The sequence below is a fragment of the Oryx dammah genome, unplaced genomic scaffold, assembly GCF_014754425.2.
Source record: "Oryx dammah isolate SB20612 unplaced genomic scaffold, SCBI_Odam_1.1 HiC_scaffold_23, whole genome shotgun sequence".
Lineage (NCBI taxonomy): Eukaryota > Metazoa > Chordata > Mammalia > Artiodactyla > Bovidae > Oryx > Oryx dammah.
Genome location: NW_024070207.1, coordinates 41,036,631 through 41,055,526, shown reverse-complemented (window position 1 = coordinate 41,055,526; position 18,896 = coordinate 41,036,631). Strand labels below are relative to the sequence as shown.

At 36.8% G+C, this 18,896-nt stretch overlaps 1 protein-coding gene across 2 annotated transcripts in view; it reads right to left on the bottom strand.

The window, feature by feature from the left end:
- Positions 1 to 18,896, bottom strand: part of LOC120882298 (transmembrane 9 superfamily member 2-like) — an 80,683-nt gene that overhangs the window by 14,163 nt on the left and 47,624 nt on the right. For both annotated transcript variants that reach the window (XM_040266263.1, XM_040266264.1), the window contains 3 exons: positions 9,654 to 9,813; positions 8,230 to 8,378; positions 5,662 to 5,773 (listed from right to left, as the gene is read on the bottom strand). In XM_040266263.1, coding sequence (XP_040122197.1) covers positions 5,662 to 5,773; positions 8,230 to 8,378; positions 9,654 to 9,813 — 421 coding nt within the window. The remainder of the gene's footprint in view (positions 1 to 5,661; positions 5,774 to 8,229; positions 8,379 to 9,653; positions 9,814 to 18,896) is intronic.

Genomic DNA, 18,896 nt, shown 5'->3' with positions numbered 1-18,896 from the left:
AGAGAAAGGGCCTTTAGCAGCAACCTCAAGCCCATAAAATATAATCCTGGCCTAAGCTACAAGGAAAATTGTTAAGGACAAATTCTTAGAAAAGTACAACTTTCCAAAACTGAACCAGGAAGAAATAGAAAATCTTAACAGACCCATCACAAGCACAGAAATTGAAACTGTAATCAGAAATCTTCCAACAAACAAAAGCCCAGATCTAGACGGCTTCACAGCTGAATTCTACCAAAAATTTAGAGAAGAGCTAACACCTATCTTACTCAAACTCTTCCAGAAAATTGCAGAGGAAGGTAAACTTCCAAACTCATTCTATGAGGCCACCATCACCCTAAGACCAAAACCTGACAAATATGTCACAAGAAAACTACAGGCCGATATCACTGATGAACATAGATGCAAAAATCCTTAACAAAATTCTAGCAATCAGAATCCAATAACATATTAAAAAGATCATACACCATGACCAAGTGGGCTTTATCCCAGGGATGCAAGGATTCTTCAATATCCACAAATCAATCAATGTAATTCACCACATTAACAAATTGAAAAATAAAACCCATATGATTATCTCAATAGATGCAGAGAAAGCCTTTGATAAAATTCAATATCCATTTATGATAAAAACTCTCCAGAAAGCAGAATAGAAGGAACATACCTCAACATAATAAAAGCTATATATGACAAACCCACAGCAAACATTATCCTCAATGGTGAAAAATTGAAAGCATTTCCCCTAAAATCAGGAACAAGACAAGGGTGCCCACTTTCACCACTACTGTTCAACATAGTTCTGGAAGTTTTGGCCACAGCAATCAGAGCAGAAAAAGAAATAAAGGGAATCCAAATTGGAAAAGAAGAAGTAAAACTCTCACTGTTTGCAGATGACATGATCCTCTACATAGAAAACCCTAAAGACTCCACCAGAAAATTACTAGAACTAATCAATGAATATAGTAAAGTTGCAGGATATAAAATCAACACACAGAAATCCCTTGCATTCCTATACACTAATAATGAGAAAGCAGAAAAAGAAATTAAGGAAACAATTCCATTCACCATTGCAACAAAAAGAATAAAATACTTGGGAATATATCTACCTAAAGAAACTAAAGACCTATATAAAGAAAACTATAAAACACTGATGAAAGAAATCAAACAGGACACTAATAGATGGAGAAATATACCATGTTCATGGATCAGAAGAATCAATATAGTGAAAATGAGTATACTACCCAAAGCAATCTACAGATTCAATGCAATCCCTATCAAGCTACCAGCGGTATTTTTCACAGAGCTAGAACAAATAATTTCACAATTTGTATGGAAATACAAAAAACCAAAGCAATAGCCAAAGCAATCTTGAGAAAGAAGAATGGAACTGGAGGAGTCAACCTGCCTGACTTCAGGCTCTACTACAAAGCCACAGTCATCAAGAGAGTATGGTACTGGCACAAAAACAGAAATATAGATCAACGGAACAAAATAGAAAGCCCAGAGATAAACCCACACACCTATGGACACCTTATCTTTGACAAAGGAGGCAAGAATATACAATGGATTAAAGACAATCTCTTTAACAAGTGGTGCTGGGAAAACTGGTCAACCACTTGTAAAAGAATGAAACTAGAACACTTTCTAACACCATTCACAAAAATAAACTCAAAATGGATTAAAGATCTAAATGTAAGACCAGAAACTATAAAACTCCTAGAGGAGAACATAGGCAAAATACTCTCCGACATAAATCACAGCAGGATCCTCTATGATCCACCTCCCAGAATACTGGAAATAAAAGCCATTAAAAAAATACATTTGAATCAGTTCTAATGAGATGGATGAAACTGGAGCTGATTATACAGAGTGAAGTAAGCCAGAAAGAAAAACACCAATACAGTATACTAACACATATATATGGAATTTAGAAAGATGGTAATGATAACCCTATATGCGAGACAGCAAAAGAGACACAGATGTATAGAACAGACTTTTGGACTCTGAGGGAGAGGGAGAGGGTTGGATGATTTGGGAGAATGGCACTGAAACATGTATACTATCATGTAAGAAACGAATCGCCAGTCTATGTTCAATACAGGATACAGGATTCTTGGGGCTGGTGCACGGGGATGATCCAGAGAGATGATATGGGGTGGGAGGTGGGAGGGGGGTTCAGGGTTGGGAACTCATGTACGCCCGTGGTGGATTCATGTCAATGTATGGCAAAACCAATAGAGTATTGTAAAGTAAAATAAAGTAAAAATTAAAATTAAAATAAATTAATATTCAGCTATTAAATTATTTTAAAAAATAAAGTAAACAAATGGGATCTAATTAAAGTTTAAAGCTTCTGCACAACAAAGGAAACTATAAGCAAGGTGAAAAGACAGCCTTCAGAATGGAAGAAAATAATAGCAAATGAAGCAACTGACAAACAACTAATCTCAAAAATACACAAGCAACTCCTGCAGCTCAATTCCAGAAAAATAAATGACCCAATCAAAAAATGGGCCAAAGAACTAAACAGACATTTCTCCAAAGAAGACATACAGATGGCTACCAAACACATGAAAAGATGCTCAACATCATTCATTATCAGAGAAATGCAAATCAAGACCACAATGAGGTACCATTTCACACCAGTCAGAATGGCTGTGATCCTAAAGTCCACAAGCAATAAATGCTGGAAAGGGTGTGGAGAAAAGGGAACCCTCTTACACTGTTGGTGGGAATGCAAACTAGTACAGCCACTATGGAGAACAGTGTGGAGATTCCTTAAAAAACTACAAACAGAACTGCCTTATGACCCAGCAATCCCACTGCTGGGCATACACACCGAGGAAACCAGAATTGAAAGAGACACGTGTACCCCAATGTTCATCGCAGCACTGTTTATAATAGCCAGGACATGGAAGCAACCTAGATGTCCATCAGCAGATGAATGGATAAGAAAGCTGTGGTACATATACACTATGGAGTATTACTAAGCCATTAAAAAGAATACATTTGAATCAGTTCTAATGAGATGGATGAAACTGGAGCCGATTATACAGAGTGAAGTAAGCCAGAAAGAAAAACACCAATACGGTATACTAACACATATATATGGAATTTAGAAAGATGGTAATGATAACCCTATATGCGAGATAGCAAAAGAGACACAGATGTAAAAAACAGACTTTTGGACTCTGTGGGAGAGGGAGAGGGTGGGATGATTTGGGAGAATGGCATTGAAACATGTATACTATCATGTAAGAAACGAATCACTAATCTAGGTTCAATACAGGATACAGGATGCTTGGGGCTGGTGCACTGGGATGACCCAGAGAGATGTTATGGGGAGGGTGGTGGGAGCGGTGTTCAGGGTTGGGAACTCATGAACACCTGTGGTGGATTCATGTCAATGTATGGCAAAACCAATACAGTATTGTAAAGTAAAAAAATAAAACTTAAATTTAAAAAATCAATTAAAAAAATTTTTTAAGACAATGTTAATTGTTAAAAAGAAAACATCATCAAATCAGATCTTTTATGTCAGAACTATCAAAGCAGTTCCCTGTGCTTTCCTATGTTAACTGAATACTATACAGAAATTATAGTAACTAGCCAGAGAGAAACTACTTTCTCTTGAAAACTTTCTATCAAAGTAGTGTTAACTTACTGATGAAAGAAATCAAAGAGGACACAAATAGACGGAGAAATATACCAAGTTCATGGATTGGAAGAATCAATATAGGGACAATGAGTATACTACCCAAAGCAATCTACAGATTCAATGCAATCCCTATCAAGCTACCAATGGTATTTTTCACAGAACTAGAACAAATAATTTCACAATTTGTATGGAAATACAAAAAACCAAAGCAATAGCCAAAGCAATCTTGAGAAAGAAGAATGGAACTGGAGGAATCAACCTGCCTGACTTCAGGCTCTACTACAAAGCTACAATCATCAAGACAGTATGGTACTGGCACAAAAACAGAAATATAGATCAATGGAACAAAATAGAAAGCCCAGAGATAAACCCACACACCTATGGACACCTTATCTTCGACAAAGGAGGCAAGAATATACAATGGAGAAAAGAAAATCTCTTTAACAAGTGGTGCTGGGAAAACTGGTCAACCACTTGTAAAAGAATGAAACTAGAACACTTTCTAACACCATTCACAAAAATAAACTCAAAATGGATTAAAGATCTAAATGTAAGACCAGAAACTATAAAACTCCTAGAGGAAAACACAGGCAAAATACTCTCCGACATAAATCAAAGCAGGATCCTCTGTGACCCACCTCCCAGAATATTGGAAATACAAGCAAAACTAAACAAATGGGACCTAATTAAACTTAAAAGCTTTTGCACAACGAAGGAAACTATAAGCAAAGTGAAAAGACAGCCTTCCGAATGGGAGAAAATAATAGCAAATGAAGCAACTGACAATTAATCTCAAAAACATACAAGCAACTCCGACAGCTCAATTCCAGAAAAATAAATGACCCAATCAAAAAATGGGCCAAAGAACTAAACAGACATTTCTCCAAAGAAGACATACCAATGGCTAACAAACACATGAAAAGATGCTCAACATCACTCATTATCAGAGAAATACAAATCAAAACCACAGTGAGGTACCATTTCACACCAGTCACAATGGCTGCCATCCAAAAATCTACAGACTATAAATGCTGGAGAGGGTGTGGAGAAAAGGGAACCCTCTTACACTGTTGGTGGGAATGCAAACTAGTACAGCCACTATGGAGAACAGTGTGGAGATTCCTTAAAAAACTGGAAATAGGACTGCCATACAACCCAGCAATCCCACTGCTGGGCATACACACCAAGGAAACCAGAATTGAAAGAGACACGTGTACCCTAATGTTCATTGCAGCACTGTTTATAATAGCCAGGACATGGAAGCAACCTAGATGTCCATCGGCAGATGAATGGATAAGAAAGCCGTGGTACATACACACAATGGAATATTACTCAGCCATTAAAAAGAATACATTTGAATCAGTTCTAATGAGGTAGATGAAACTGGAGCCTATTATACAGAGTGAAGTAAGTCAGAAAGAAAAACACCAATATTGTATACTAACACATATATATGGAATTTAGAAAGATGGTAATGATAACCCTATATGCGAGACAGCAAAAGAGACACAGATGTATAGAACAGTCTTCTGGATTCTGTGGGAGAAGGTGAGGGTGGGAAGATCTGAGAGAATAGCATTGAAACATGTATATTATCATATATGAAACAGATCGCCAGTCCAGGTTCGATGCATGAGACAGGGCGCTCAGGGCTGGTGCACTGGGATGATCCAGAGGGATGAGATAGGGAGGGAGGTGGGAGGGGGGTTCAGGATGGGGAACACATGTAAACCCATGGCTGATTCATATCAATGTATGGCAAAAACCACTACAATATTGTAAAGTAATTAGCTTCCAACTAAAATAAATTAATTTTTTAAAAAAGCATTAACTTGATAGCTGCATCAAAATCAAAATGTGTCATTAGGGAAACACAATATAAAAGTGATCTCAAGTTGTAGAAACCATGCAGTTAACACTTAGTTTAATCTCTTTCTCAACAGACTTCTAATTCTAATAATGCAAGTTTGGAAAGCTTCAGATGTATTAGTTTCTTATATCTTTACCTCAGAACACAAGTGAAAATAACACAGCAGAATGGTAGCTTCAGAACAAGTAATCAGAAGAATTATAAAGACTAAGAAAAGGAAGCCAAACATGATGTACATCTGATGAGACCTAAAAAGAAAAATGACAATTTTAAAATAAGCTTTAACTTAAGGATACACACAGAAAGATCCATCCAACTCTAAACAGTAAACTGTCACACACTTTTCTCACCTTGAGATTTTCATTCCAGACTTCATCCATTCATGTAATATCATCAAATTCATGTAGTATCCATGTAGTATCAAATATATATGTATATTCCCTCACCTACACAGCTTCAGAATTTGGCCATATTCTCTCTCATCAGAAACAGTATTGCTACTCACCAGTATTTGTCTGCTCCTATAATTTAGTTTTCACTTGAAACCCATCAATTTTCTCTATACACATTTGAAAACATGTTTTCTCTTTAGAAACGGAAATGGCATAAATACCAGCAAATGGCAAATGGTATAAATACCAGTGACTATATTATACAACAGAAAACCACAGAATCAAATTTTGTCTTTGGAGGTCTATTAACAGGTAGCTTCTCCAAATTGGTCTTTATAGCACAACACACATAATTCTATTAAATCTACTTTCAAACATGCATCTTTAAAAATATCAGTGTGTAGATTATATTTAGGCCAAACTTCAAAGGAATGAAGTAATTCCTTTCATTATTATAGAGCAAGCTGACTAAATTGGGATAAGAAATAGACATTTCAAAAAGCCTTCTGAAGAGAAGAAACTGGTGAACTGATCAATATTCCATCTTAAAACCTCATGTAAAATATATACCTGGGGGTGAGGATGAAGGATGGGGGTTGGGAAGAATCATCTCTAGAGTTCATAAATATATACAAAGTTGTACACAACAAGCACCCTGGTTTCTCATTGAAACAAAAATTAAATCATCTAAAGAATCTTGGCTCAAACAGTAAAGAATCTGCCTGCAATATGAGAGACCCAGGTTCAATCCCTGGGTCAGGAAGATCTCCTGAATAAGGGCATGGCAACCCACTCCAGTATTCTTGCCTGGAGAATTCCATGGACAGAGGAGCCTTGTGGGCCACAGCCCATGGGGTCACAAAGAGAGTTGGATACGACTGAGCAACTAACACTTCAAATAATCTTTCAGTTTTGCTTTAAAAATATTTTCCCATCAAAAACATCTGCAAAATTTGGTTACTATAATCTATTTTGCAGCATGTTAAATATTTAGTTGCTGACAAGGTAACAGATTTTACTGTTTATCTTTCAAACAACTTTGACACAGTGCTGTTTATAAAAAGTGGGCAATTAATGTCTATGATTAAACCTAATTTCCTAGGACATCAAAGCTTTGTCTAGAAGATTCTTTTGGGACAAAAGTGTTATAAACATGCACAATTGGTGACTGCATTTTATTTTATTGTGCATTTGCCCCATCTCCAAAAATCCCTCCAGAGTAAATCCCACTTGGCAGCTTCCAAAATCAAAATGCTATCAAAAATCAGGAAGTAAGAAAAAAAAAGGGACTTGGAGCAACTGAAATAGCTGTCACAAAGCAGGGGCACTAAAACTGTAGCACTTTAATCAGAGAGCACTGGTTCTTACTTCACATGCATTTCTATATTGGTTATTGGTGCATGTGTGCTCAGTTGTGTCCAGCTCTTTGCGACCCCATGGACTGTAGCCCACCAGGCTCCTCTGCCCATGAGGTTCTCCAGGCAAGAATACTGGAGTGGTGTGCCATTTCCTCCTCCAGGGGATCTTCCCGACCCAGGGATCGAACCCAGGTCTCCTGGTTCTCCTGCATTGGCAGGCAGATTCTTTACAACTGAGCTACCTGGGAAGCTCCACATTGGTTATTAGAATTCTTAAATTACAACAGATTAAAAGTAGCAGATAAAAAGAGGAAGGCTACAAAGAAAAGGCATCTGATAGCACAACTAACAGTTGACAGAAAGGAAGATAGAAAACCATTACTCATAGATCAGTACAGATGAAGACCCAAATCAGTGCTATTCATGTTAATTTTAGCAGAGCAAATAAATGAAATCTTGCATGGGAGGCCAGTATGGAAAACAGATACAAATCAGAGCTTTCCCTTCCATCTTTAGGTACCTCCCTCCAAGAGACACCCCCACTCAACCCCCTGCAAAGTCTCAGAGAAGTATGGTTTGAGACCAACTTCTCTATGTCACCTGGAAAGGATTAAAAAGAGGCTATTAATTTTCAAAAAGGAAACCTTTATAGACATTTCCATCCAAAAGTGGCTTTAAAATATTGTAAATTAAGTCTTAGCTTCCTAGGAAATTCCCTCGGGTCAGATTGCTATTGCCTGGATAAAACAGGGTAGTACATGAAGTCTTACTATACCAGAATTTGACCTCGACATATAGGAAAATTAATTTAACAATTAATATTTTGGAGATTAAGAAGATATGAATACCTATGGCTGATTCATGTTGATGCTTGACAGAAAACAACAAAATTCTGTAAAGCAATTATCCTTCAATTAAAAAATAAATAAGCTAAAAAGAAGATATGATACTCACCAAATGCTATTTAGAATAAAAAACAGTTGGATAAAAATACAACCAAAAGGTAAAATGCCACCGATGATGATACTAAAAAGTGGTCTTCTAATGAAATCCTGGTGAGGAATACGACGAGGAATCTGGTTTGTACTAACTGGATAGTCAAACTGCTCGAAAATAAATCAAGTGAAAATCAGAATGAAATAAACCTGAAGTAAATTTATACAGACAGCATCACAATACACAATCTTGAATCTGAACATTTTCAAGAGCAGTTATATGGGCAAAGGCTAGACCAATGCTGTGCAATAGAAATACTATGATGCAAGCCACAAATGCAGTAAGTATCCAGTTTCTTAGTAGGTGCATTTTAAAAAGGTGGAATCAATTTATTGATATATTTTATTTGATCTAATGATCTAACATGCCCAAATAGTATCATTTACATTTGTGACCAATATAAAATTATTAATCAAGATATTTTACATTCTTCTTGTTGTTGTTGTTCTAAGTGGTTGAAAACCAGTGTGTATTTTACACTTACAGCATGTAATTCAGACTAGCCACATTCCAAGTACTCAAAAACTATAGTTGTTGAGTGGCCACCATATTAGATAGGACACAGCTAAACAATAAGGATGTTTATCTTTCCTTACACATTTCAAGGGAGATATTGGACAAAACTTACTAGTGACTGTTTCAATGTAAAATAATATATGACGTCAAAAAGTTCTCTCAGAATTTGTCTAATAATTTGTCTCTGAAAATTTGTCAATAGTTTTCAGAAATTTTTCTTTTTCTGCTCTATGTGGAACTCCATTTCCTGTTTTGTCTTGTCTGACTTCTCCCATGCAAATTCACGCTATGTCCTCATAATACAACCCTTTTGTAGTGTGGCCTCATTTAGTCTTTTTGGTATACTGTTCCTTTTCCCTATATGTTGAATAGGCTATCTTTAAATCTGTAAACCAGGTGAGAAGATACAAACTATTACACAGAGAATGGATAAACAACAAGGTCCTACTGTATAACACAGGGAACTATATTCAATATCCTTGGCTAAACCATAACAAAAAAGAAAAAAAATCCGTCAGCAGAACCCATTTCTTGGATTGTATCTTGGCTTTCTTCCCCCAACTATATAATCTCATCATTTTTCTGACTTTCTTAAAGTCAGCCTTCCTATAATATATCTTTTAAATTTTGCCCATCAGAGAGAGAGGGAAATAGAAACAACCCATAAAATGTGAAATACATTAAAGAATGTCTTTTAAAGTGTTAATGTCTTTCATTTAAAGTTTGTAAAAATCCTTTATCCCTAAATGATTATTCTTTGTCATTTTCTCCAATGGTACATCTTCCATTTCCTGTATAGTCTATTCACACTGAGGTATTATTTCAGATATCATTCAATGGTCAAAAGCAGTATTTTAAAAGTTTACCTTTTGGAAACTTCCAATGTATGAACCCAAAAATGTTAATGGCACTGAAATTCCAAACCACAATGCAAGGATTCCTATCAAGGTACCAAATGAGATAGCAGATGATGACCCTTCAATCCAAAGAATTAAATTCATGATGAAGATGTCAACAAAGACCACACTAGGGGAGAAAAACCATCAGCAAATGTTACAATTTCAGGAAAATGTTATAAACATACTTGATATGAATGTTAGAACATTAAACCATAGAAGAATATTAAATCAAATCATTCTATGTAAACCCAGTTATTGAGTTGGAGCTTAAACTCAATACCATATATATAACAAGATAGCAATTTATTACAGGACATAATTTCTACATCTCATTCATCTTTGCAGCTCAAGAGCCTAGCAGAAAATAAATAGGGTGTGGAATAATATACCATTGAAAAACAATATGCAATAGAGTAAACACAATTAAGAAAATACATATATTAAAAACAGATTTTAGAATACTAGACTGAAATGGGCTATATGAAGCTTCTTGTCAAACAAGTATTCATTTAAAACCAAGAGTTTTATGATTTCCTGTAAGAAAGTTCATTAAAAATTATCTTACACATCTCTTTTTTTTTCAGAGCCTTCCTAACAAAGATTCTGCCATACAATTTCTATTAATAACTCTAAGTGGTGAGGGGAAATGTTTACTATCATGCAGACATTTTCAGCTTTTTTTTTGACCTTCAGTACAGGAGGTAGAGAAATCTTAAAAGCTGTTTCACATGCAATGCAGATAGGGCTCAAAGTTATTAAAAGTCCTTTTAAATTCCAGCATAGTGTAAGAAGCATTTTGGGGAATGGTGGCCAGTTTGATTTGTTTTTAAAGAGTATATTTGCCAAAGTTGGGGTGAGAGATGGTAGGAGTGGGAGTTTTGGGATTAGCAGATGCAAACTGGTATACACAGAATGAATACAAGGTCCTACTGTATAGCACAGAGGACTATATTCAATATCCTGTGATAACCATAATGGAAAGAGAATATGAAAAGAATTTAAGATGTTATGGAAAAATCTGAACAAACTTTTCGGCCAAACCTGTGTGAGTGTGTGTGACTGAATCACTTTGCTGTACAGCAGAAGTTAACACAACACTGTAATTCAACTATATTTCAATAAAAAAAAATTTTAATGTATATTGACAAAAACCTACTTGTGTATACAACCTTGTATGTAAATAAGATTTTTTCCCCTTGATACCACACCTCAGAAACTGAGTCTCATTTAAGTAATTTAGTATTTGGTTAGATTATTTCAAGTAGATTTTTGTATTCTGGATTTACAATTTTATTGACAAAGATTTTGGTGATCAATTTGCAAATATTTGTTAATCCTTGAGTATAAGAATTTGTTTTTTCTCTGCATGATTTCAATACCTTTAGACCATGAAATTTTTGCATGTTATGTCCCTGGATATGTTCCAGTGTCTCCTGGCTTATAGTCTACGGAACTTGAATAGAATTTGTGTCCTGCTGCTGTGTGAAAACTATATAAATCTTAATTATGTTGAATTGGTTCATACTGCTTTTCAGGTCTACTATGTCCTTCTACTTTTCTGTCTATTCATTCTATTATGTTTTAGAGTTTGATTTTGAAACTTCCCCTAAAAATCTTAATTTATCTACTTAAAAAATAATTGTAATATATAGTAGAACTACATATAACTTTGTTTTGTATTTTCCAAGTCTCCTGTAAATGTGTTATACTTCCATAATTTAAAAATAGTATTTAATATTTTACAGCCTAACTAAGTGTAATGGAGATCACTATTTTAAATCTAGGAAATAAACCATCATGTATCTAAAGATGAATAATTTCAAATGAGCTGATAAGGTTTTTATTACTTTTTTATTTGAAATGTTTTATGGACTGGCTTAATTCTGTTTAAAGTTTAACTGTGTGCTTATGGTTTATTTTGTATAAATTTTACAATAAAATAATTTAAATTTTCCCCCAAAATAAAACAAAGTGTTTAAATTAGCCATTCAAAATCAGCAGGTCAACCCCTAAGTCTAATGGATAAATCACCAGGCAAGCCCAGCTACTATGCCTGTAGATGGTCCAGACAAGTTTAATCACAGCTACAGGTAAATAATGGGTATCAGTGGTGTGGATGTGTGTTTCTGACAGGGATTCATCCCCTCCTCTTTCTTAACATTTATTTATTTGGCTACGCTGGGTCTCAGTTGCTGCATGTGGGATCTAGTTCCCTAATCAGGGATTGAACCTAGGCCCCCTGCATTGGGAGCATGGAATCTTAACTACTGGACCACCAGGGAAGTCCCGTGAGTGTTTCTGAAAGCCTAAATGATGAGGTTGAAAAGATGGGCAGAAGTTAGATTGTGGAAGGCTTTGAATGTCCAGTTAAGGAATATAGACTTTATCCTGTCAACACTAGGAAGCAACTGAAGGGTTTTTACACTCAAAGCTGTGAGGTACTCCGTGCAATTTTCCGGAAAGGTGAATCTACAGCATTCCAAAGGACAAATCTAAGGGAGGAGATACTAGAGGCAAGGAGACTAGATATAAAGTGTTAAGAATCTGTACAATGTGATGATGGTTAAAATGTAAAGAATGGATACAAAAGACATGAAGAATTAAAAGACTTTGAGTTAAAGATGGCACATTGAATGCATATTTAGTTCTGCTCCCTCATCAAAACCCTGATACAATTATAGCAAAAGAATTTTTTAAAGGCATAAGGATGGAGGGATGTTGTAAAGGGAAGAAGACATTAGCAGCAAAGTTTGGAACCAGAGAGCAGACAAATAGTAACCGAGTTAGTTGGAATATGAACCTGTATCCTAAGTCATCAGTAGAAAAAGCTGAGAGGCAACTCAGTTTATAGCACAGAGCTCCAAAAAGGCTTGGGAATTTATGGTGCCAGGTACCTCTACAGATAGGGATGAAGGAGTGGCTAAAACCAGAAGGACTGGTTCAAAGTCAGCCTGAGATGTTGACATACCTGCAGATTCTGTCCCCCACCCCCCAACTCTGCAGAACCAAACAACGTCATTTTACGACCCCTACAGAAGACAGGAGAGTTAGTTCCTTAGAGAAGATTCCTGAAGCTCAGGAAAAAACTTTACCAAGACAATTTAAGATCCTCAAAGAAATTAAAGGAGACATTGCAGCCATGGGACAGGAAGAGGAAATTTTAAAAGACTTTTGAGAAAATAGAAGAGTTCTTGCTGTTGTTCTTGTTGTGTTTTTGTTTTTGTGTCAGCTGTACCACAGGACTTGCAGCATCTTAGCTTCCCTGACCAGGGATCCAGCCCTGTGCAACAGAAGCACAGAACCCTAACCACTGGACTGCCAGGAAATTTCCTAGAAGAGGTCTTAGGAATTAAAAGTATGACGAGAGGCACTTGTATGTGAAATCTAAAAATAAATAAATAAATAAACTTATTTACAAAATGGAAAGAGACAGACATAGAAAATAAACGTATGGTTATCAAAGGGGAAAGTGAAGTGAAAGTTGCTCAGTGGTGTCCGACTCTTTGAGACCCATGGACTATACAGTCCATGGAATTCTCTAGGCCAGAATACTGGAGTGGGTAGCCTTTCCTTTCTCCAGGGGATCTTCCCAACCCAAGGATCAAACCCAGGTCTCCACATTGCAGGCAGATTCTTTACCAGCTGAGCCACCAGGGAAGCACAAGAATACTGGAGTGGGTAGCCGATCCCTTCTCCAGCAGGTCTTCCTGACCCAGGAATTGAACCAGGGTCTCTGGCATTGCAGGTGGATGCCTTACCAACTCAGCTATCAGGGAAGGAAAGGCGAGGAGAGGAATAAATCAGGAGCTAGGGATTAACATATGTAGCCCACCAGGCCTCTCTGTTCATGGAATTTTTCCAGGCAAGAATAATGGAGTGGGTTGCCATTTCCTCCTCCTGGGGATCTTCCCAACCCAGGGATTGAACCCGTGTCTCCTGTGTCTCCTGCATTGGCGGGCAGGTTCTTTACCACTAACGCCACCTGGGAAGCCCACATATACACACTACTATATATAAAATAGATAATCAGCAAGGACCTACTGTATAGCACAGGAAATGATACTCAATATTTTATAATAATCTATATGGAAATAACTTTGAAAAAGAACAGATATATATGTATATATACACGTATAACTGAATCACTATTTTGTATACCTGAAACTAACACACTATAAATCAACTATACTCCAATTTTTTTAAAAAAATGACAAGGTGAATTTAAACCTTAGTAAAAGGGTTGGAAGATAAAGCTGATGAAATGTCTTAGAAAGCAGTTAAAAAAGAAAAAAATGAAGAACAGGCAAGAAAAAAAAAGGAAAATTAACGATCAACCCAGGTAAATGTAAAACAGAAGTTACATGGATAGAGTTCTTTCTGAATATCTTTTAGGGATAGTAATTTGCTGACGATCAAACAGCTGAAAAGAGGCAGAGCTGGGATTCTTACTCAAATGTGTGTGTGTGTGTGTGTGTTTTAACAGCAAGCTTTCTCCATCCCAATGTGCTATAATAAAGCCTCTACAGTAGGAACCAACCAGACCAATCGCATCTACCTTCTCCTCCCCAAAACATTTTGTCAAAGATCAGAGACAGGGAATGTGGTGACAACCACTTGATGCTGCACCAGGTTAGGCTTTGAGGTCTACTGTTTAGAGAATCTCTGATTTCAGTCTTCAGTTATAAATTCTCTCAAGGCCCATTCCAGTTCTAGTATTTTAAGGCTTCCTTCATATTTTCCATCTATTTTCAATTTCTTACTTAGGATCATTGTTTTGGATCCTTCCCCATCCCTCATTATAAGTGATTTTGTCCTTTCTAAACCTTCTTTCATTTTATTCTTTTATTCTTTTTTTATTCATTTATTCTTTGATTTTACCATTTCTACTTCACCTTTCCTCCTCACATTTACAGACTCTTCTATTAACACTTTTTTCAGTAGGAATATCTATTCTGCTCTTTAAAGGCTCATACTTTGCTCCTGTTGGAGATATAGCTTCCAGTCCTTTCAAACAACAGCATGTAAAACAATAAAACCTCCACCTTACGTCTCATCAGTTTCTGGCTTCTCAATAAGGGAGTTTAGTTTCCCATGATTTAACCATACTTCCTCAAATGTTTTTTTAATACCTTTCTGCTCTAATGAATTTGTTTAGCCGCAATATTCCTCTGCCACATTTTCTAGCTTTGGAAAGATTCATTTTAGCTGTTATCTTTCCATAGCCAGAAAAATTACTTCTCAGTTGACAAATCATAACCTTCTTTCTTATATATAAACTCAATTAACCCATCTCAACGATTTCCCTTTCGAAAGTACACTCTAGAATGCTAATATGTGTTTAACAATACTGTAACTGTCCTTCCATTTCATGTTTTTATATTCTAAGTATTTCTTCCTTTGTTGATGTCTAATTATTTCTAGACCTTTTCATAGAATCTTAAACAGCAAAACTAAAAGGAAACTTAAGAGGTCACCTGGGTCCATCTCCTACTTGAAACATTTATTCACACATTCATCAAACAGTTATTGAGTACCTATGAGTTAGGCCCTGGTGTTCCAAGATAAATAAAACAAAAATCCTTGCTCTGAAAAAGCTCAGTCTAGTGGGGGACAGAGATAAACAAATTACAACATAGGAAATACTATAGCAGATAATAGATATAAAACAGTAGGAACACAGAGGAAGAGAGTGACCAAAAACGCTTTGTAGTTCACAAAACAATTTCATAATCCATTAGCTCATTTACTTTTCTAAATGACTCTGTGACACAAGCATTACACACAAGGAAATGGACAATCAGAAAGGTTATAGGACTTATCCAAAGTCACTTAGCTAATACTGAGTACTAAATTCAACCTTCCTTCTTCTAATTTTAAAGTTTGGGTACATGCCCATCAACCTCTGCTGACTCTTCCCTTTCTTACCTACCACTTTTGGGGCTACATGCAGCAAAATGACATCATTTAATAATTTTACTTTTTAAAATTTCTCTTAGGAAGTGTATGCTCGTTAATTGAACTGCTTCTCCATTTAAATTCAAAACCATTTTTACATTGTCCATGTCCATACCATGAGGCACTGAAACTCTCTTTCAATTTACCACATTTTAACAAATAAGAATCCCAGTACCTTAAAATTTTCCCTCTCATCTACCTAAGAAAGCCCCTAAACCTCTTGATAATCATGATGGTATGATCACTCACCTAGAGCCAGACATCCTGGAGTGTGAAGTCAAGTGGGCCTTAGGAAGCATCACTACGAAAAAAGCTAGTGGAAGTGATGGAATTCCAGTTGAGCTATTTCAAATTCTGAAAGATGATGCTGTGAAAGTGCTGCACTCAATATGCCAGCAAATTTGGAAAACTCAGCAGTGGCCACAGGACTGGAAAAGGTCCGTTTTCATTCCAATCCCAAAGAAAGGCAATGCCAAAGAATGCTCAAACTGCCACACAATTGCACTCATCTCACATGATAGTAAAGTAATGCTCAAAATTCTCCAAGCCAGGCTTCAGCAATACATGAACTATGAACTTCCAGATGTTCAAGCTGGTTTTAGAAAAGGCAGAGGAACCAGAGATCAAATTGCCAACATCCGCTGGATCATGGAAAAACCAAGAGAGTTCCAGAAAAACATCTATTTCTGCTTCATTGACTATGCCAAAGCCTTTGACTGGGTGGATCACAATAAACTGTGGAAAATTCTGAAAGAGATGAGAATACCAGACCACCTGACCTGCCTCTTGAGAAAGCTATATGCAGGTCAGGAGGCAACAGTTAGAACTGGACATGGAACAACAGACTGGTTCCAAATAGGAAAAAGAGTATGTCAAGGCTGTATATTGTCACCCTGCTTATTTAACTTCTATGCAGAGTACATCATGAGAAATGCTGGGCTGGAAGAAGCACAAGCTGGAATCAAGATTGCAGGGAGAAATATCAATAAACTCAGATATGCAGATGACACCACCCTTATGGCAGAAAGTGAAGAGGAACTGACAAGCCTCTTGATGAAAGTGAAAGAGGAGAGTGAAAAAGTTGGCTTAAAGCTCAACATCCAGAAAACAAAGATCATGGCATCTGGTCCCATCACTTCATGGGAAATAGAGGGGGAAACAGTGGAAACAGTATCAGACTTTATTTTCGGGGGGCTCCAAAATCACTGCAGATGGTGACTGCAGCCATGAAATTAAAAGACACTTACTCCTTGGAAGAAAACTTATGACCAACCTAGATAGCATATTCAAAAGGAGAGACAACAAAGGTCCGTCTAGTCAAGGCAACAGTTTTTCCAGTGGTCATGTATGGATGTGAGAATTGGACTGTGAAGAAAGCTGAGCGCCGAAGAATTGATGCGTTTGAACTGTGGTGTTGGAGAAGACTCTTGAGAGTCCCTTGGACTGCAAGGAGATCCAACCAGTCCATTCTGAAGGAGATCAGCCCTGGGTGTTCTTTGGAAGGAATGATATTGAAGCTGAAACTCCAGTACTTTGGCCACCTCATGCAAAGAGCTGACTCATTGGAAAAGACTCTGATGCTGGGAGGGATTGGGGGCAGGAGGAGAAGGGGACGACAGAGGATGAGATGGCTGGATGGCATCACCGACTTGATGGACGTGAGTTTGAGTGAACTCCAGGAGATGGTGATGGACAGGGATGCCTGGCGTGCTGTGATTCATGGGGTCACAAAGAGTCGGACGTGACTGAGAGACTGAACTGAACTGAACTGAATACATGTATATGGTATACAATGTGAAAAGTAAAAAGAAACATAGAGAAACAGTGAAAATAAGTATAAAACAGTCTCCTTCACACTGTCCCCCAGCCATGCAGCAACCCACCTAGGGCACAACTACTGTTAACAGCTGCTTTTCAAATTAAAAAATATATATATTTTCATAAAACTATGGTTTGATACTGAACCATTTCATAGTCCCTGTAACCCTGAGCCATGTTATTATGGACTTCCACTCGAATTTTTAAATTTTTCTGTCTAAAACATTCTTCAAAATTGATCCCATAGAAAACAAGATAAAAACAGCTCGTAGTGCACTGAAAATGCTAATTCATTTCCAGACATTAATTGTTCAATTTAGTTAATCAAGCTTAGTGACACAGCATATTCTAATTCTTTTAAATTTTCTATTCTAATGACGTAACTTCTTTTTACAATGAGATGGAACATCTGTCTGATGAAAAATAAGCCATTATTATTCATCTGAAGCCACGAAGGCAGTTTCAGGAGAGATTTACATTTATTTCCTCTCTAGTGCCTAGCATAATGCATTAAATATAGTAAAAAATTTTTTCAAAAATACAATAAATAAGTTGAATGAGTAACTAAATAATGAAGAGAATAGTAGATGGTTTATTGACTAGTTCTTGCTCGCAATATCCCTTGTATTACAATCCAGTATAATGACTTTTGCACAATGGCACTTTTGTGCCAAAGTTACTCAATTTCAGATTCATCTGAGTCTTGAACTTGAAGCAACAAATATTTGAAATATCGTCAAGGACATTGCTTTCTTACATAAAGGCATTAAAGCTCAGGAAAGACCACCCATTCTAGTTCCCTTGAAAAGAGTTACAGAAAAAAGCAGATGGCTCTGTTCAAGGTGGCAAGGGGGAGAGGAGTACATTGTCCTTATTTTAAATAAATCAAAAACTCCATGGTACATGTATTTGATGGGCAAACTTGGAATAGTCAAGCCTTTCCCTGGAGTTGAGGGGAAAAGCCACATGTAGATAAAACATTATGAGTCTGCTGAATGTATCATCTATCACTGCATTGCACTGATGATGGCTTTATACTCAGTCACAGAGCATTTGCTCTCATTTTGTCACTAATTAGTATACAGTGCAACTGAATTTATTATGTATAACTGCCATTATAGAATTTCCACCATTGTGACGGGGCTTCCCAGGTGGCTCAGTGGTAAAGAATCTGCCTCCCATACAGGTGATGCAGGAGAGGTGATGCAGGAGACGCAGTTTTGATCCCTGGGTCGGGAAGATCCCCTGGAGGAGGAAATGGCTACCCACTCCAGTATTCTTGCCTGGGAAATCCTATGGACAGCTACAGTCCATAGAGTCACAGAGTCAGACACAACTGAGTGGCTGAGCACACATATATGCGTTATTGTAACACACTTCTAGCACTAAGGACATGGGAATTTTACAACAAATGGAAATTAAATTACCACAAAACAG